The sequence below is a fragment of the Chlamydotis macqueenii genome, chromosome 13 (genome assembly GCF_036417535.1).
Source record: "Chlamydotis macqueenii isolate bChlMac1 chromosome 13, bChlMac1.mat, whole genome shotgun sequence".
Taxonomy (NCBI): domain Eukaryota; kingdom Metazoa; phylum Chordata; class Aves; order Otidiformes; family Otididae; genus Chlamydotis; species Chlamydotis macqueenii.
The window spans coordinates 11,013,403-11,034,419 of record NC_141568.1 but is presented as its reverse complement, the minus strand read 5'-3'; the positions used below and the strand labels follow the sequence as shown (position 1 = coordinate 11,034,419).

General features: G+C 39.1%; 1 protein-coding gene across 1 annotated transcript in view; it reads right to left on the bottom strand.

Moving 5' to 3' along the window:
* The window catches only part of PEPD (peptidase D), a 136,235-nt gene that overhangs the window by 18,828 nt on the left and 96,390 nt on the right, over positions 1 to 21,017 (bottom strand). The window contains exons 12-13 of the mRNA XM_086758222.1: positions 18,182 to 18,330; positions 1,164 to 1,348 (exon numbers count right to left, since the gene is read on the bottom strand). Coding sequence (XP_086614348.1) covers positions 1,164 to 1,348; positions 18,182 to 18,330 — 334 coding nt within the window. The remainder of the gene's footprint in view (positions 1 to 1,163; positions 1,349 to 18,181; positions 18,331 to 21,017) is intronic.

The following is a 21,017-nucleotide window of genomic DNA, read 5'->3' as shown; positions in this document are numbered from 1 at the left end:
GTGAACAAGCCTTAAAATCAGAATAGGGTGGCTTTTGATTTTTGTTTCATTTTTATTACATGTAAGTTTATTAGCTGATCCAAATACAGTCATCACAGTACTGTGTGTCAACAATAATTATATTGTGAAAACAATGAGTACCATCAAATATCATACACTGTTTCCTCCCTGTCTGCAAAAGTGAACCAGCAATAGCAGCTGTTATGTAGCCTGTCCATTCATATGAACAAGCTCCAAAATATGCTTAAACCTTACTTAAAAAGTTCTTAGTTTCTTTTTCAGGTTCATTTTCATACTGTACTATTGAAAACCTTTAGTTAGCCAGCCTCAAATAACCAAAATCCTTCTAAAAATCTTTCTGAAGCTGCTGTAAACTTCCTTTCTTTAGTCAAATCTTAAGTTCAATTCCTCTAGAGATTTTTTTTTTTTTTTAGTATCATTGCAAACACCTTACCGTTCATTAGTTACAGAATTTTACCCATTCAAGTTTCAGACCACAGTCATGAACCATCATGTTAATTCAAGGAAAAAGGTAATAATTCTGTTTTCTGCAGAATCTCATAATGCAAGAGGTTATGCTTTCACATTTGAAAAGACTGGAAGTCTTTATGGATATTTTATTTATATTCTCATTCCTGGACAACATATCTACGCTGGTGCCCATGTTGACACTGGAGATGAAAGTTGAAGATAGGCATATGAGCCAGCTTCTTTCCTTATGACATGGCCATCTGGATTTACTAGCCCAAGTGCAGCAGTGGGCTCCCACAGCTATCTCACACCTGGAAGCGAGCAAGTGAGTCTTCCCACCACAGATCTAAAGTAGCGGGTAGGTACACACCTCTCACAGCATAGGGTATCCTTGAGTGATGTATGTTACAGTGGTGACTCATGGAGGAAAAACACAGTATGTAGAGACTGAACAGATTAAGAATGCCCAAAGGGTGGCATTAGTTGACTTCTCCCCATAAGCAATTTATATTTTAATGAACTAACGGATTCCCTTAAAGTAAACTGCATAAAATATCACAATCAGAAAAAGATACACTTAAATACACATCTGCTCCACCTCTGAGAAGACGCAACTGCATAAACTAGGAGAAACGCTGATCGAACTGAGAAGGGTTAATCTGCAAGGCAGTCGAGAATGGACTAACACTAACCTCTGGGTAGCCTCCAACGTCATGCACATCGATTCCAAGTAGATGTCCAAGACCGTGTGGCATAAATATTGCACCCAGATGAACCTTCACCATGTCATCTACGTTGCCTTTCAGAATGCCAATTCGAGTCAATTCCTCCAGATGGACTCTGTCAGCCAGACGGTGCATATCAGGCCAGGCGACCCCTTAGAGAGCAGAAACAAGCAGCTGAGTTAACTATTGCTAAAAGTTTTTAAAGACGACTTTCAAAAAGCAGATGTAACACACGTGCCCTTTGTTTATATAAAAAAGAAAGGTGGAAAGAGCAACTACATCAGCACGAAAATACTATAAACGACAAAATTATCTTAACATACGTGCAAAGCACAGAAAACTACGAACACGGGAAACAGCAGCACCTTATAATCCTGATTCACGTGAAAAATTGTTAAGACATTTTATCTAAGCACGTTTACGCAGATGCAAATATATCCACAAGAATGTCAACTGTAACATGCAGTTATTTAAAATGCAGAGGATAAAATACTGCTATACTACTATTTTCAATAATGGTCATACACATTTGAACATTTGAGATGGACAGTACTTTTCTACGTACGTGGAAGATTTAAAGCCCACATCTTTCTGGCAAAGACACTCTCCAGAAATTAATGATTCCCTTGTGTTAATGGGCTGTGTAAAACACAAGTCCTCTAATACATGTACTAAAACAGCATTACAAAATACTGTTGGTTGACTACAGACAGAGTGCCAGGATACATTAGATTTCTATTATTTTGGTATAGGATACGATTTTGTTTGACAAACTGCTGGGGGGAGGAGGGAGAAAGAAAGCAGCTCTTTTGTTAGTAACACAGCACTGTCTTAATTAGTTCACCATGGCTTTGAGTCATCAACAACAGAGCGGTTGCAGAGTGAAGACAACTAGGGCTAAGGTACAGTAGAAGAATATTTTCCTTGTTCAATTTTGGCAAGATTAAATAGACAAAAAATGAGCAATTTTTAAGGCCAAAACCCCACCGAGTTCCATTTGCTTTAATGCAGTTAAACATGCAGCTCTAGGGTCTTGTAAACATGAATGTCATATCACAATTACGTTAGCACTTTTTGCTGAAACTAGTGAGGCTTCAAAGACTGAAATAAAATCATCTTACAGGAGTGATTAAATAAAATTCAGTTGTCTCATACAGCTCCGATATAAAGGTCAGAAACAAACTGCAGAGTAAGTGGCTGCTTTGTCTTGCACATTGTCCACACAGAAACCGATGCACCTTTATGCTCCCATTAACACTGACTGGGAATCAGCTCAGCGTGTAAGTTAGTTAAGAGGCAGCCTCCTTTTCCCCACCAGATTACTCAGAGATCCAACCTTTTAGCCTGTTGCATGTGTGCAGCTGAAGAAGGACCTTTCTTGCCCAAGCAAGACCACAAGACAGAGGTGGGCAGCACAATACTCTGGACAAACTCTTGGTTGCCATTTCCTCACAAAAGCCAACGGTGTCCAAGTGCATGATGCTCATCTAGAAAAGATGCACAGTCTTCCTGCTAAAATGTGCTATTTTTGTGTTTTCTCTCCTTTAAAAAGGAACTTAGATTTTTCTTTCGGTAAGAATTAATACAACTATAACCAGTTGTTCTTTGACAACTGTGTTCAACATAATTATACTTTACAAGAATGTATCTCCTTGTCTTTTAAAACATTGATTGTACTGCAGTTTTCACTTCTCTACATTAATCTGTTTCACAGCTATCTCACAATAGACTCCAGTCTATTGCACAATAAATTGAAATCACTGTTATCTATCACAGTGATATTACTGATATGAAACTGGAAGTATTACTGAATCACAGTGAGCTTCCTGTTTATTTTGTAGTTGTGGGAATACAGAATTTCTGTGTGTAACTCCCAGTTTAGCTTTGCACTTTGCAGTCAACTCTAATATTCTACAAGTCTTTAATATTCTTTCTGAGGACACTAGATGTTCTTTTGAGATCTCCCCCATGATTTCTTAGCTGAGTATAACTACAAGTCTTCTGTTCTCATCCCGATGACTGCAAAGCCACATGTAACGTCTGGCCCTGGTCAACTATTTGAAGCCTCATCCTCTTTCGATATAAATGAGGGTCAGAACTGTACTGCTGTAAGACAACACACAACCATCTCCCGGATGCTCTGCATCAACTTAAGATGAGATGCCTGCTGTTCGCAATACAGCTTCCCTCTACAGCTGTGCTGGTACTGTTTGTCTCAATCCAAACCCACAGGCTCCACTCACAGAGATACAGCGACCTTTATCAAACTAAGGAAGAGATACGAGGATTAAACTGATCGGAAACGAAACCAGCAAAACCACATATCCATTTGTCTGCAGAAGTTTAATACAGCAAATGAATGACACTGCTGCCATAAATGAAAAGACTGCTGTGTCCCGAGTATTTCTGGGCACTGAACAAATACATTAGAGCCCCTTCTTCCCTCCCCTCTATTGTTTTCTTTTTCTCTCATTGAGAAAAGACATGACTATTTTCCCTCTCCTCCTCCTGCCCAGAGCTCTGCATTCTCTGTCTGTTTTGGTTTTTATTCATCTTATCTATTTCATTAGACTCTGAGGACAACGAAATGCTCCACTGTGAAATGAATAATGAGGCTGGATGGAAAATCCACAGCTTTGGGCTCTCTCTTGGAACAAGGGCAGCACTTCAGACAGAGCCCAGCAAAACGACTCTGGATCACTCTTTCATCTCCTAGCCGGTGCCATCAGTTTTGCTAGAGATGGGAAGTACTTCAGCTCCAGCTCTCTCATGCACGCTGCAGAAGCAGCAGATAGCACTGGGACAGCTCTGGCTGGAGGGAAATAAAACTTCTACTGGAGGTGCCCTGCTAAATAGTACAAATCTTGTTTTACAAGTAAAGAGGTGTTCAAATAGTTTTAATTTTTAAAATATTTATAGATAGATTACATTTTCTATTATATTGTCTGGCTTCACATTTTGTTCTACTATGACTACAGTGTAGTGGTATTTTGCACCCCCCTCAAAAGACTTAACCTACAAGCATTGTATAATACAGTCACACATACACAGATTATTACTAGTGTGCTAAGACAAATTATGAGGATATTTTTGAGCTGACTAGAGACAGTGAACTAAGTGGAGTGACCTTACTGATCTTCACTTTTAAAAATTGTGATATCCTCGTCTTGTTTGCTATGAGCTGATTCCCATCATGGTAGGAATAAACTTTAATAATAGGGTACAAACAGGTTTTTCCCCCTTTTTTTTAAAACAGGCAATTTGACAAAGAAAGAGGATCTAAACGCAGATCTTCAAGCACTTCCTAGTACGCTTTTAATCTCAAAAACATTAATTTTGTTAAGAGAAAAAACTACTTTACAGTAATAAGGTAATTACTTAAAAGTACAGAACACAATCTACTGGAGAAAGCAAGCCATCTTAAGTAACATCTCTAAGTATATTTTATACATAAAGTATATTCATAGGTTGTACACGTTTAACATACAGCAAACAGAGATATACAACTCCTCAAATTTATTTTAAACCTAATATTGTACTAGGTTTATCTGGCAATTAGAATCTTCATTATACAATGGCCTACGCAAACCTAGCTGTCCCTTGGACTGGCTGGCATGTCTGCACTTAACTGTCACTTAGGTTAACTAGTAAGTACACTCTACGAGCAAAAGTCCTCAAATTCTGCTCATCTACTTGTCCTATGTACATCCTGAACTTCCAGTAATTGTGAGAAGCAGAGAAGCTAACTTGACTAGGAAAGCCATGAACAGAATTTTTTGGTACTCTCCCATGCTGTGCAATTCAACAATCTGGATGTATCAGAAGGACTTGCAGCGAGGACATGTGAATCCCTGTGTTAAAGCACAGAGATGTCTATGCGCACATCTGCGTGTGGATAGCTCTAGCATGTTAAAACAAAGGAAATGATCATTAAGAAGCCTTTCCGCACACAGCCAGGGAACAATCTGCCCAACAGGACAGCATTTGCAGACGTGAAGAAAACAACCAACTGAACAAAACTGAATGAACATTTTGTACAGAGAATCCTTAGTTCATGGAGGTTGCTTGATGTTCAGGCACTTCAGTTTTTTTGATTGACCATGGGTTGGTGGAGAGCTCTGTTACCTGCCGCAAGCTGATGCAGCAGAAGTCAAACACCATATTAGCATTCTTGTAGTGAGACAAAGCAGTTAAAAAACAACTAAAAACCACAACAAAACAACTTCCACAGAAGTGGCTTTAACATCAGTTATGTGAATTACTGCAACAACTGTCTGTTTTGCAACACCAGCCTGCACTAAGCTCCCACCACCAATCACCCACTAGGATGTTTCACTGATACATTATTCAGGACTATTATTTTTAAGCTTTAGAGAAGTTTATCATAGTTGCAGATATGCTTTTTGTGTAGAAAGGTTAGTTCTGTTATTATCTTTAAGCCAATTTATAAACCAATTATACTTCATTGACAGATGAGGTTTAGAAAGCTAGATTGTAGGGTCCTTGGACTTTGACAGCTTGTAGCAAAATGAGTCTGCACTCAGGAAAATCTGCTGATGATGTGTCTGCTCCATTCTTAATTCTCTGCCAAACGAGATACTGGGTAATACAGGTCACTGAACCAGCAACTGGCTCCCCAGGAAAGCTCAGTCACCAAGGCTCATTAGGTTGTGATTCGTTACCTGCCATACAGCATGTGCTTGGGCAAGAGGCCAGGACAAAAAGCACCTTTTACAGCAACCAAAGTGTTTGAGATCCCTTGAGATACAGAGTGAACTACACAGAAACCACCAGACAGTGGATATAACTGATAATGAAATGTGACAGATTATGGATTAATTAAACAACATATAATTACAGAGAATTAGTTCTCAGATACCATGCTAAAAGTTCAGCAGAGGTTTGCAGATGTGAGGTACTGTGTTTAAAAATTACAAACTCAAGGCATTAAATTCACTACAAGGGTTTGTTTTTTTTTTTTCATTTATTCCCATCTACCTGAATGTTAGTTGATATTCCTAGATACTAGTGTCACAGAAAAGAAAAACATAAAACAAGTATTGTTTTACTGCCTTGAAAATATTTCCTCTCTAATTATCCGTTTGCCAAAACCACCAAATTTCAGATAAAACATCATGTTTTAGGGACTCAGAAACATCATATAAGGATATCTGCAATAACTGGTGATCTCTTTGATAACAGTATTGATAGGGAAGATTCTTGTTCCAAAAAAAAGGAGAAAGAAATGCTTCCAGTGAAAGCAGAAATCAAAAGCATCCCTGCCTTTTAACAAACATACCATAACTTTTAGAACAGCAGAATTTAAAAGATGATGAATTATAACACATCATGCTATAAACTATTGCTCAGTTGCTGTTAACTTACTCGTATTTTCATTCCAGTGATTATTTTCTGATGTCTTATTAGAAGCTATTCGAGAACATAAAGTAGAAACAGCATACAAAAGTAATTTAAAATTACTGTGTGGTATTTAGCCACTTTGGTCGGAAAGTGCTCTGAAAAGGCCTAACAGGATTTTTTTGGCCGCTACTTATGGTACTTTGTGGTTGTAATGTGACAATGATTAAACCACAAATGATTTAGCAGGGTTTTTTAGTTGTTGTAGGGTAGGGGTTTTTTGCCAACACAGATGTCACAATCTTACAAAAAAACAAACAAAAAAAAAAAGAGTATGGCAAGGTTGTAGTAACTTCTCCCCAAATTGTGCTAAGGTTATGTTACATTTAATCTCTGAGTGTCTGCAGACAAGGGCAAAAGGCCTGATGTCCCCTGGCAGTGCCCCCGAAATGCAGACAGAACACGCAATCCTGTCCTGCCAGCAAAGCACTGGAACAGATTGAAATCTCCCAACACAGAGTGACCATATCAGACTTAAAACAATAGGTCCTCAAAAATTCCAATCAAACCCAGTTTAAAAAACAATCCAAAACATAATTAAAAACAATTATTTATTTCCTACTCGCTTGGGCACTAGTGATGGGAACTGAATTTGCTGCAGTGCCAGACAGCTGCAGTACTGGCTGCAGGGGTTACTGGGCTTCAGCTTGCTCTGTGCCATGAGTCCAAGTGCTACAGCTCCAAACCCGGATGGCCTCCTTCAAAAACCATCCCTCAGTCCCGCAAGTAAGATGCAACTGCCTGACAGAAGCGGGAGTTACTGAAGGGAAACAAGAGATGACCCCACGTCACCTCTGAAATTCGGACCTCCTCTGCAAAAGGCTGAACAGCGTTGTGCTATTGCGGTATTTCTTTCGCATCAGTACCACATCAGTTTTAGCGGGAAACCCATCCTCCCCATTATAAACTCTGCATATGATGACCTGGAAAGTGTCAGAGGCAACGTCAAGACAACAGACTGCCATGCTGAAACCTTACGAAAAGCAATTTGAATAGATGCAGATGTGGAGCAAGAGAAGGGATTTTTTGCATATCTGGAAAGATACAGCATTGGGATCGAGCACTCCTGGCAGACACCATGAATTTTATTACACGTTCCTTCCAAATAGGTGCACGTTGAAAAGAAGAGAAAAAAAGACCAGGAGAAGGAGGGAAGCGCTCACAGGGAGTGATTGCAGTGTGGAAACTATCAATATTTGAAGCTTGGAAAAGACTGTGTTTAGATAGGATTCAGGGCAAACAGCATAATCTACGTCTAGCAGGTTTGCACTCCGACTGCTACAGCTGATGCAGTGTCAAGATCGAAGGACTCACGAACTTTGTACTTCAACTCAAATTGCAATGTGGAATGAGTGCATTTCCTGAATACCGAACTGGGAGAAAACCCGAGCGTATCAGACCATGTAAAAGCTGGTTATTTCCCCAAAGTCACTGTTAAAATCAGAATTATATTATGTTACAATACTACAACCTGCTACAATTAGGAAAAAAAAAAAGTATATATATATATATATATTTTTTTTTTAAATAGCCTTAAACCAAAAACCATTCACCAGAGAAATTTCGGCTAAAACACTGCAACCATTTTAGGCTGTAAGTCTGTAAAGGCTTCTAAAGGTGTTTGCTTTGTACAAGCAGCACCTCTGAAGAACCACTGCAAGCAGTAGAAAAACCCAGGTGTGCAGCTGGGCTGGAAAGCTGCAGGTCTGCCCCGAGCCACGGCAGCTCCTGCAGACGTTGCCTCTGAAGGGCTCTCAGAGACCTCCGTACAACAGGGACTTCAGGGCAGAAAGGCCCAAGTGTTTTAAAGTGCCTGGGTTTATACACTTGGAAGTAACTCAGTGCTATTTTCGTTTTCCTAACATTGCAGTGGTCACTGTATGCATGGGTCAGCTCCTGCGAGTTAGTCACAGGCGGGGAAGAGCAGCTCCCAGAAGGTTTGCACTGAGACTTGCAGTCTGAAATTTTGCATTTCAACAGATTGCTGCTATTCTGGGCAAGGTTAGGTTACGGGTCCAACAATGAGAGCTCCAGAAATCAATGACACGGTTTTAATTTAATATCTTACAAGAATCAAGGATCGCAACTTGATTGTCAGCACTGTCTGTGCATCCTTTAGTTCCTTCAGCTTTTATTTCGTAAGTGGTGGCTGATGATTTAACCCTTTATACTGAAAAAAAGACAGAATAAAATTACCACAAAAAGCTATACTACCTTTTGTGGGTCAATCTGAGAGAGCTAGTGTTCGACGAGAAACTTATTTACGAACATTAATGCCAGCAAGAAAAATACAGCCGACTCTATTCAATAGAAAAGAGAGAGAGCTGACTACAAATAGCTTTTTAAAACATATATTGACAAGATTTACTTTCCTATCTGTCTTTAACACAAAAACACATTCTTAACTGCAAGGGGGAATAAAATAATACTGCAGTGCCATTCAGCAAGATTTGTGAATATCAAGTACTGGTTACAACATGCCCTGAAAGCATTTGTTCTTCAGAGGAATTGGTATAAAATCTTCAACTTCTGTCATTAACGTTTTATTTCTGAGAATAATTGTTTTGCTTCAGATACTACAGTAGCTTAATAATGATCAGCAGCACTTCGCCTAAAATATGACAATCTGAATGGGAATTATTCATATGGGCATTTTGAAATGATACAAACTGTAAAACAGACTGTGCTCCCACACCCTTCCCTTTTGTGCTATTGTCAAAAGGTCCAGTTTACAGTCTAATTTATTTCTAAAAATTGATCAAAATTAGCTACTGTTTTTATGCAGCACAACAGAGAAGTGTGCCCACATGGTATTCAACTGAGTACAACTCTGGACTACATAAAATAAAACTCAAATGACTTGCATGCAAGAAAACGCCCACTGCATGTGAATGAGAACCTTGTACCTAACTTGGAAGGAATAAATATTAGTAACAGTTACAACTCTTTTCTTTAGGCATAATAAATTTTAATCCTAGTTGAATACAGTGACAATTACTCTAATGTAGTATTCAAAATATTAGCAAACAAAAATAAATCTGAATTCACAGTTACAGAATTGTTATGGACAAAAAGAAGCAGTAATCTGTGAAGCTGCAAATTTTGAATTTGCATATGTTCCTAAACACAACTCTGCTCAACTTAACAACGGAAACAACTGCCAGTAACATGATCTGCTACAGCAAATACTCTAGCTATTAGTTTCCAATTAAACAGTTCTTTAATTATTTGGGTTATTCTAATTCCTAGTCTTAGTACTATCCTACCTGAGCTAAATTTACCAGTATTCTTTTTTTGTTAGAGACATGCTATTAGAACATAGAACAGGGAATCATACTGCCATTCTGAATTCAAATCATAGCATTTTCTGTTGTATAAAATAGGTTATTTATGAAACCAGTACTTGTTCACTGAACAAGTACTCTGACTGACAGCATTCCTTGGAAGGATGTACATGGGGACACTAGCTAAGGCAGGCCCCTCCATTGCAAAGTGTTTAGGAAGCTATGCCAATGAACAAAAGTTGAAGAAATCAAGAGAAAGGCATAAAAAGTGGGAATAGGGTTTCACACAGCAGCTCAACATTTGTGCAGTTACGGCTGCCCAGAAGACAAAGATCAAGACCAGGTAGGATTAACTTTGTTCAGCATCCTTCACCTACAAACACACAAGGCTTTCTTTGGTCCTCTGCCACAAAGGGGCAACCAAAACTCAAACTCTAGGAATGACTGCAGCAGCAGCCTAAATACTAACACGCTGAGCCTGGTTTTAAGATTGTGTATGGCAGATGGCACAACATGGGGTTTTCACCTTTCATGCTAGTGAACTTCCAAGGACCTTTTCTCCTAGTCTTTAAAGGAAAGCCTCAGCGTTAGACCTACAGAAAGGTCTAATGCCTTTCTCTGAATCATTCTGCACCTCACACAGTTTGGCCCTAAATCTACTGAATACAACAAAGAAATTACAGAGTGGAAGGGTTACTGCTAACTTGAGAGAAGCACTTTCAGACACCCATTCTTAACTGCAAAATGCAAGACTTGACCTGGTGAGGTAGCTGGAGCAGGGACAGAGAAGTGACCATCAGCTACAGAGAACTTTCTGTAGTCCAAACCAGACAGCTGCTGGTCTACGCTCACTGGCTTTTTGCTCCAACCCTCTCCTATCGGCCTCTTTAACTCAAAATACCTTTGCTTTTTGGAAACTACTTACTTTTTTTTTTGCATCCATTCAGCACCTACAGGAAAAGGGGACCCATTACTGGTAGGCTCTAAGGATCAGCTGGTATCTACAAGATTAATAAAAGGATGCTTTATTTGCTTTACACATGGGTATACTGCTTTGCCTGAAAGGCTTTTGACTGTACGTGATTTTGAATGGTTTTGAAGTGCACTTCACTGTACTTTCTTGCTCAAATATTATATGGCAATCCTGGCACCAATGAAATATGCAATGACTGATCTTTGATTCTGGAAGAAAGGAATTAAGAGCTTAAAGACTCCATGTCTTTATGTGAAATGTGAGTTCTGGGAAAGCTATAACCAGGCAAGGGATCTTCCAGCCCTAATATGGAGAAATCTCCATCATTCATTATCAGAGATGTTAGTCCTGGGATGGAGATTTCTTTAAAGATGTTCCTCAACAGCATTTATCAGAAAAGCAAAGTCTGAAAGCCGGAGGCAACACAATACTCTCTCTCGGATCGTAAGATGCAGGACTTGAGGATATGCATATACCCCTGAGCATGAGCTCCAACTTGAAAAAATGCAGATACAAACCCTACAGGGATACCCTACAGTAATGTCAGCATCCTGAGGAGGAAAGCTTTCACACCGCACATAAACCAACTTGGTGAACAACTTCTGTGCATATTTGGAACTATTTTTTATTTTTCATTTTACTGAAACAAACAAACATCAACCAGCAAATATTCCCAGCTGTGCAGCTAATGTCTGAATGCAATTTTGGTTCAATGAGGACTTTGGATATACAAGCTTTTTAAATCATAGAAATGTAGAGATAGGGAATTGAGTGGCTGCCAATCTGGCCTTACTCAACTGTTCCTTGGGAGCAGTTTGTTAGACAAAGAGATTTTTTTTTTTAAACTGGAATTTAGGACAATAGACCTTATTGATCGAGGTGTTTTAATTCTTTCTCCCTCTCCCCTCAAATACTAATGTGTATAACTTAAAGAGTGAAAAAAGTTCTTTCTGTTCATTTTTTTAAACATACACAAGTTCTGCAGTAGTACCAGGAATGCTAAGCACAACAAGCTCCCTTCCTTCCCCTTCTCCTGTGACTTTCCATTACTCTACAGAGAAGACAGGAAGGAATGTTTGGAGATCCCAGTGTGCAATTGCAAAGGGATGAAAATGGAAAGTATGTGATTGCTCTAATATTTAGCTCATTAATCTTAAAGACTCTGTTTATGATCTAGTGCATTAATCCAAAATAGCTTTAATTGCAAAGCTTAAGGATAAGCAGACTTCCTTTTTGTTTCCTCTCAACACAGTAGTAGATTTAATGTATTTGAGAAACTTTAAATAGAAACTGCATATAGATACTTTCTATATGTAGAAACAATAATGTCCTAATCAACTAGGAATTACATTTATAGTACTCTAATTATTAATATTCTCTAAATGCTCAAGAAAATAACCCAAATAATAAATAGCAGAAAGCACTTGAGAGGCTGGACATGGTATTTGCTAAAGAATAAGAAAGAAGCTACTTCACAATAGCTTCCAAACACTATGGGGCTCATACGTATCACTGACAGTAAAAAAACTGAGTGATACTCAAAGCTGGGTTAAGTATGAATATGCTTCATACACAGAAACTGAAGCACATCACTATCTGTTGGCTTGCAAAGTATTACCTCCCCCATTACGAGCCAGAGCTCAGCACACAGGCATTGACTGACTGGGATAAAGAATGAACTGAGACAGTACTTGGGAGCAACTCACATGTGCCCTTTCACGTTCTTCAGATCTTTCCACTATCAACAATCATGTCAAACTTGCTACAAAAGGGTCTCATCTATCCTCCAGTTCATGCTTTCAACTGCTACCACGACAGCTGTCCACTGGAGGTACTGCAGACATTAGAACTGAGACCTCACTCCCTGCCATTAACCATTACATTATACAGCCTTATGCCTACTAGTGTTGCTAGTTTACTTTTTTTAAGCCTGGGGAATTACAGGCGTGGGGGAGAGCTACACTAAAAGCAGCATTTTGATGGTTACAGCATTGAGTACTCCAGAGTTAGGCAATATCAACTGATGCTGTCTGTGTGAGCTTTGCTTGGAACCTCAGTGCTGATGTGTTACGGTTTGGTCCTTTACTTACATGATCACCTACTCTTTTTGATGGGATTTCAATAGCAGCAAGGCCTTTTTGATGATGCAGTCTTACAATAAAACTTTTTAAACCTTTTGGGGATTTTCAACAACACTCATTAGAGGAGTAAATCCAGTGCTACATTTTGTAATGTAGGCAGCTGGCTAAAAGACAGAGGACCTGATGCAAGCAAAACTGTGACATCCACTCCTGTGTTACCACGGGCACGAGGATTCACTGGGGGAGAACCTCAGAAGTACCTCAGCCCAGAGGAAATGCTTCCATCAGACCAACCAAAGCTTGCTACCAACCACAAGATGCAAATCCACAGGAAGCCCCAAGTTCCTTTAGTTCTAGGGCTACCTTATTTCCAGAAGACTAACTCCACGGCAAGCACAGCTCCTGCTAAACCACTGAAGGTATCTGTTCCCCGCATAACTCCTCTTCCATCTGTTACAATGCTGAAAGTGTGCAGGAAAAGAAACGAGACTTCACAAAAATGCAAGCATGGCAAATACACCTAAACATTGCCACTGGGAATTAGCAACCATTCTTGCCTCAGACTCCCAGCAGGATGCTAGGCAACTTGCTTCAAACCCACAAATTTTAATTTTTACTTATTTATTTCACATCTGTTCATTAATAACTTTCTTTCATTTTACCAGTGTCTGGCTTGACAATGTGGAGTCTGATTTGCAGAAAGGCTGGGCACTCACAGCTGTAACAGACATCAAAACAGCTGGGGTTTGAGCAAGAGCAATGTTCAACTCACTTAAAAAAAAAAAAATCTTGAGTCTGATGAATTTCAGTCTTGGAATCCCAAATGAGTCAATAGCTCCTACACTATCTTCTCCAGCCTGTCTGCCACTGCCTGCAGAAGGGGAACTACTGCACACTTCCACATCACTAAGGTGAAGTTCAAGTGAATTTACTGCCTGCCAGGCACCTGCATACTGTTATGATGAGCACTCTGAGAAAAACTGGTGAGGACGTTAATAATTCTTGATTCAGAGCAGGTTTTGAACAGTAGACAATAAACAGGTCTGGGTCATGCATGGAACAAAAGGTTAAAATAAATTTCTGAATAGCTTCTCTTTAGTCAACTCTCTTTGCAGGAATATAGCAGAGGGAGAAACAATAGGCATATCTCCTAGAAGATTTTAATTCCAATCATCCTTGGAGGTGAAATCTCTTGCTTGTCCCCACTTACTGTGTTTTGGTTTACACAGCGGAGTTTTGAAGTGCATGAACTGAATCCATTTCAGATGAAAGTTAACTGGCATATGTGCTCCAGGAGTGCACCTGATGTGCCTCAACCAATGCAGTAAATCTAATGAAATTAAAAAATAACACAGAAGTGAGACAAATTAAGATACGAATTTCTGGAACACTCTAAGTCTGGGATATTTGGTTTTACAATTTCACTTTTTTTTTAACAATTCTTTTTATGCAGAATATCTATGTAAAGACAAACTTTCTCAAACCACTGTTCTGAGTAAGAAGTAGATGATGCCTCAGCCACCAAAGTGAATGGAAGTGTCAATATTCTGCACATTTCGCCCCTGTATTTTAGTTCTGCGGAAGAGTAAATTTAACCCAGATGGACTTGACGCATTAAGAATATCCCCTAAGCAGAAAGGCAACATTCCTCTCTGACATTTTGGATCATGAGTATGACTTTGTAGGAAAGAGACAATTATCCCACTGCCACACAAGCTTGCCTTTTTGACTCTTTTGCTTCAGCGAAAAGCATCGCTGTCTTCATATGAGATCCATGTTCAGTAGTTTCAAAATTGCTGCTTATGCAAGACTGAATATGTCTGTCTTTCTCCCCTTTTATTTTAAACAGATTTGGTTTGTGGCAGGAGTTGTGACAACTGCACTGAACTTGGGCTATAATCCCACAGAGAGCATTTCTTAACTTTCAGAATATATTATTTGGCTCGCAGATGGAATTCTGTCCTTTCAGTTGGAAGGTAGGGAGATGCACATATGTGATTTGAGCTGTCTGTTTGTTTGGACCATGCACAGGATGTAGTAAGATTAATGCTTTTCTACAGTAAAATAAAATGTTTTGGAGTATTTTTAAAATTATTACAACTGTTTGTATATAGAAGTTTAAACAAAACATATTAAGTGGTCTATTATCTCTCAGAATGTAACTTAAGACTCAATTAGGTTCATATGAGAGACAAAGTGAAAAAATAAATGCACATCTCTGAACTACACACAGCTATATGAAATATTTAAGGTGCCAGCAAACGTGTGTCCTTCCATAAACGCAGTTACGTAACCCAGTATTTGGTTAGCGACTCTCCCTAAAGTACTTGCTCCCTATCTTGCAATGAGAAGGACTCTGGGAATCATTAACCTTCTGAAGACAACAACTAGATGTCCCCTGTGACCCTTTGCCACCAGGCATAACTAAGGCCCCAGTTCTGCTGCTGGAGAGAAATACCATTTTCTACAGTTGCTGACTTCGCTGCGCAGCCTGCCCCACGAATGGTTACTGCCATTTAAGCCAAGCCACTTGATTGGCTTTGGTCTCAGGAACACTGGGAAATTAAGACAAACAAAAATAACAGCAAAATGAACAAGGGCTCCATAATTCAGAAAATCTGACTAAAACATGATGGGGCTGGGTTTTACATTCAGTGCTTCTAAACCCGCAAGGTTTTTTGCCTCCTTTTTTGGAGACCTAAAGTATTCACTTTCTGTCCGGCAGGGAGGAGAGACACTTGAGAGCTGAATTCACATCGCCCCTTCCTGCTCCCCTCTGTGACAGTACTCGGCTCCCCCAGGAGCAGATCCTGGTGTTTAGTCAATGAGCTAACAAATTCGGTTTCCTCAACAAGACGAAGGGGGCTGCAGCCTCTCCCACAGAACGGCTTTCTCTGGGCAGCAGTAACAATACATTCAGTTTGCATCCTCCCCTTTGAGGGGTTCTTGGGTTTCTCAGTATGTAACACTGAGTGAAAAGTATGTGACACTAACCATGCTATGAAGGTCAGTGTTTCTATTTCTTCTTCTTTTCTACAGCAGAATATTAGCCTTCCAGGAGATTCCATGCCACTTCAACCCAGCAGTCCAACAGTACATGACATGGCAGTTTTTCTGTCTTAGAAATTAAAACAGCTAGTCAAAACATTTTAAAGGAATTTGATGGAAGGTACAAAGCAGATACATTTCTTTAAAAGGATTTTTGAAAGCCTTTTACAGAAATGTCTTATCTCCCATGTCCCCTTTCGTAAGAAAAGGAGCATGATAAAGTAACTAAGTAACTATTTGAATAATAGTATTAAGTAATATCTGAATAAATATTAAATAATATCTGCTTGTTAAAAATTATTTAAAGTTGTACATAAAAACGGACTTCTCTCTTTTCAAACTCATCATTTCAGTTTGAACTGTCTTCAGAACATCGTAAATTCATTTCAGACACTGTAAATACTTTTCTGCCAACCACCTATTTTAAGTCATATCAGTTTCAGTAGTAAAGAGTCTTTGGCCTTTGGAGTGTTTTTGAGAGCCCAGAGGAGGAAAATATAAAAATACTGTCAGATTTTTTGCATCAGTGGACAGATAGGTTAAAAGCTGCAAAAGAACTAGGGTACAAGCCATGTGGACCTAAAGAGCAGACTTTTGCAGATGGTAAAAATTTTTGCACATTGCAGGAGTCTACTCAGGTCTGTAATTCAACAGAGTGTGAACACTGTTGCAGTTTCACTACATGGAGGTACCAAATGAACCAAACCAATGAACCAGTCCACAGAACACGTGTTCAGCCTGCTTTCTGTAGCCAGAAAAGTAATGATTACTAGTCTCATAAACAGCACAAATGCAGTTTCACCATACTTCTAAACAGACAAGACAACTAAAGCACAATGAGAACAAAAATCCAGTACCATCTTCTGCCAGACATTAAGAATGATTTCTCTGTCTATGAATCTCAAACACCCAAGGCTAGTAAAGGATCCTTTCAACTAATTTTCAGAAATACTTAACTTAGTATTTACAGTGTCAGAAAATAAAGACATAAAGTGTTAAGTAAATTCAGGAGTTCTCTACTCCATCCTGAGTAAAGCATCATATAACTCCCAAGTTCTGAAGATAGTCTACAACTTATTAGCATGAAATACTGCCAAAAATGTTGCATGAAACAATTAAAGGCAGCACTGAAATGTAAAGCAAACAATGAAAAGGAAAAAGAACAAGATTCTTCAGGGGAGAAACAGCAGATGATGGAGTATGCGCATTGTTACTAAAATGGCAAAATATCTAGTCTCATTTTGCAGATAAGCTTCAAGGGTTATTGCTCCCTTCCAAGCTGCTCAAATTAACACTGCTGCTGCCAGCTTGTATAACAGGAAAATTATGTATGTTCTAACTGGCAATCAAGAAAGACCATGCACTCAAGGCCCGACAATTGAAAGCTAATATGTTAAATTCAAAGGATAAGTGTGCTTTGTGCATTAAGTACATTTTTCTCAAAGCTACTCTATTAGTAATATTGAGAAATGCTTAAGTACCTTCACCAATGAAATACTCAAAATCACAGCAGCAGTTAGCTCTAAAAGCATTTATTTGCTGCCCTGAAAGCAGAATCGGAAAAAATAAGATTTTCATCAAGCCAGGCAGTTGTTTCAACTACGAAAACGTGTACTTGATGAATTAGCTTGCCTGCAATTTAAAGTCATATAGTGAAGTACCAAATAGCCAGTGCTTTCTAAAGCTTTTTAAGGTTAATTGAGTATCCTTCCAAAAGATATACGCTCCATCCTCTTTTTCAACAAAATACTTCTATTGAGCGTACATGTAAAATACAGAAAATGCTTGAAATAAACTGAAGCACGACACACATGTTCACTCAAACTCTGACTTCAGTTTCTGCCATAAGCTTCCTGAAAAGATGGCTGCCAGTGTGCACATACGCCTGAGTAACAACTGTCACCACTAGATTAAAGGAATTAAAAAAAAAAAAACAGTGGAAGATTAAAATACCTTTTAAATCCCACTAATAATTGTTTATGTGTTATTTCTTTTAAAGTGTTGTATGGAAAATGTTCTGTGTCCTACTTCTACCCTCTATTAGTAGATGCTTAAACATGGAAATTAATTTTGTCATCTTGTTCCTTTCCAGTACTTTCTAAAATCCAAACATAATGGTCTCGACAGTCTGAATGCTCTCATCAAGCTCGCCAATTCCTCCTGACATGTACCGATTTTTACCTGGCTTGACTGCTTTCATTACAGCTCGTGATGACTTCAACACCGCTTCATAGATAGCCCTCTGGTCAGGAGTGAACTTTCCATTTGCAGGGAACGTGCAGGTGATGTCGGAGCCATAGCAGTAATACTCTCCTCCCATATCAAACAGGCTAAAAAGGAAATGGAGGGGGAAGAAATGAAAATTTAATTGAAAAAAAAAAAAAAAAGTAGAGCAGAAGAAACTTATCTTGTTCTGCCCTTAAGAGTTATCTGCATTTTGGCAGCTGGCCATATAATCACCACTTGAATGCTATTCCAAAGTCAAATGAGAGGACAATCCCTTGGAATCTCCTAGCAGAAGGGTATCTGCATTACATATGGCTTAAATGGATACCCTTACGGGCTGCCCTGATCCTGGATGGAAACACTGAGAGAATGCATGAAGGAAGACAAAAAGTAAGTGAGCAATCCACTTCAGGCTCTTCAGTTCCAGTTTCTCTTCTCAGAAGAAGAAACATATCCTTTTTTCTCTCCTGAGAAATGCTAGCACTGCATAAAGGGCCTAACCTCAAAACTTTAAAGAGAAATGTTAATTAAATGATGGCCTTTTGTATCTAAGTGTCAAAATGCATCTGAAGGTTTAAATAAAACATCCCTAATAAAGGTTGACTGCCACTGCTTGCAATATAAACTTTCCTTTAAGACAAACTGCCTGACAGTGCTTAAAGAAAGAAGCATTATAGGAAGATCCAACCAGAAAAGAACCTTTAGTACAGTTTTCTGCAGCAGTGGTGGAAGAAAAAAAAAAATTAAGTGCTTTCTTTAATAAAGAAAAAAACCTCAAGTTTACCCCTTGAGAAGCCTATTTATTCTACACTTGAATAAATGATTCATCACCGATCGCTCAGTTGCCAGAAATCAATCTACAAGAACAGCAAGTGAGTCCCTACGCTCTTGTAAGGACCAGGCTAGACATGTGCAATGCTATGCTTTTTGAGTCTGCCTGATAAGACACTGCACTGGTTTCAGCAGGCTCAAAAATTAGCAAATAACCAACTAACTATTTGGACCAAATAATACTTGAGCAAATAACCCCCTAGTTCATCATACATTGATTACAAGAAGGCACATGTTACATGTAAGACTTTGGTCTTGACACAGTATTTGTGTGACCTCCTGATTTTTTAGATAATGAACAAGAGTTGAAATCTGCTAATAGAAGTCTTCTCACAATCACCTCTAACAACTGTACGAGACTCTTATCATCATAAGAAATACAATTTTCTTTGCTGTGTTTGAAAACCTTGGAGTTGTCTTCCTCTTGCTTCTGCTTCACAGCAGGGTCAGCCAGACATCACAAGGAGAAGGAAGTACACTCCAGTGGGGCACCCTGTCTGCCATCCTGTCCTAATTACAGCAGTAATTAGGAAAACTGTGCAGCGCAGCTCTGTTCCAACCGGCATACATGATGAGGTAAAGATAAGTATGAGCTACCACAGAAAGTGCTACAGTACTCAGCTGTAAATATTCACAATTTCCAATGTAACCGCCACTGAAAGCAATGCACAACAAGTAAACAAAGGCAAGCATTATAAAGCTAAATGACATTTCAGCAGGGCTGGGATTCTTGCTGCACTACATACACTGACAGACACATACTCATGCAGATTTGCTCAAAAAAATTTTAAAATCCACACTACAATTTCCTCCATGAACAAATCTTTGCACTGAACGCAAGCCCTGCTGAAGTCATCGCCAGCCTCCCCGACCTGGGCAAGGTTCACCTGCAGAAAGACTTGCAGGACTGGAACTTCAGGAACAAACCCAATGGTTTACAGATGCAGAACTGCACAAGGCTTAAAGCTACAGGAGCAAACTCCTTTGGAGAATGCTACAGAGAGAACTGCAAGTTACATCTGTACATGCAGAGCTAATACAAATACTATCTACATCCACTTAAATATGAAATACGTTATGCTAAACCAGAAAGTTGCTAATTGAAAAAAGATACAAAACAGACAGCAAATGTCAGACCCACAGGGTAAAACCCCCATAATTTGACACCAACATAGGAACTGTAAACCAGTCTAGCCAAACCTCAACACCAGAAACCCCATCAACACTGCCTAGGTTTTGATTTTATGGTTAGACTCGCTTCTAAAAATAACTGATGACACACAGAAAATTTACAGATACAGGAAACTAGTTGCAGCAACTAAGAATCATGTAAGAAGTTGCTACGTCCTCTAATGTGCCAACAAGATACATATTTCAGATTAGCTAAAATCTTTCAACCTATTCCACACCGACCAAAATCACAAATTAAGTTTCATGGTGCTCTGTGGGATTTGCAGCAGTTTTGTGACCTAACTCTGCTCCATTTACAAGTGTAAGTGTCCACTCTGCATGGTGACAGTAAAGCTGCGACCAACAACTTCCAAACTCCCTGTCCACGTCTACTGGAAGTCACTGTGCTTTCTACATATAACTTGGAGAATAGTTATTCTGGATTTACCACAGGCAAAACTTCAGCTATGTCTGTAACCTTACAATTATCAGCATTTTCTCAAACCCATTCATCACTTGGTGGTTGTTAAATAGTTTTTTCAAGTTACTGGAGCACTGAGTAATGGAAAAAAGTATCACAAAGCTGACGGTACACCAAAACAAGGCTCACAATCTAGGGAGCACCATTTGTTCAGGTTTCTTGGCTTTCAGACAAGAGGAGACATGAGGGAAGATGATCCTTCAAATTCCACCTCAGAGCACAACACAACATCCAGCCTGCGTACGCTTCAGTGAAAAAGCATCCAAACCAAACTGTACGTTTGGGAAATATTTTGGCTCTTATTGGGAA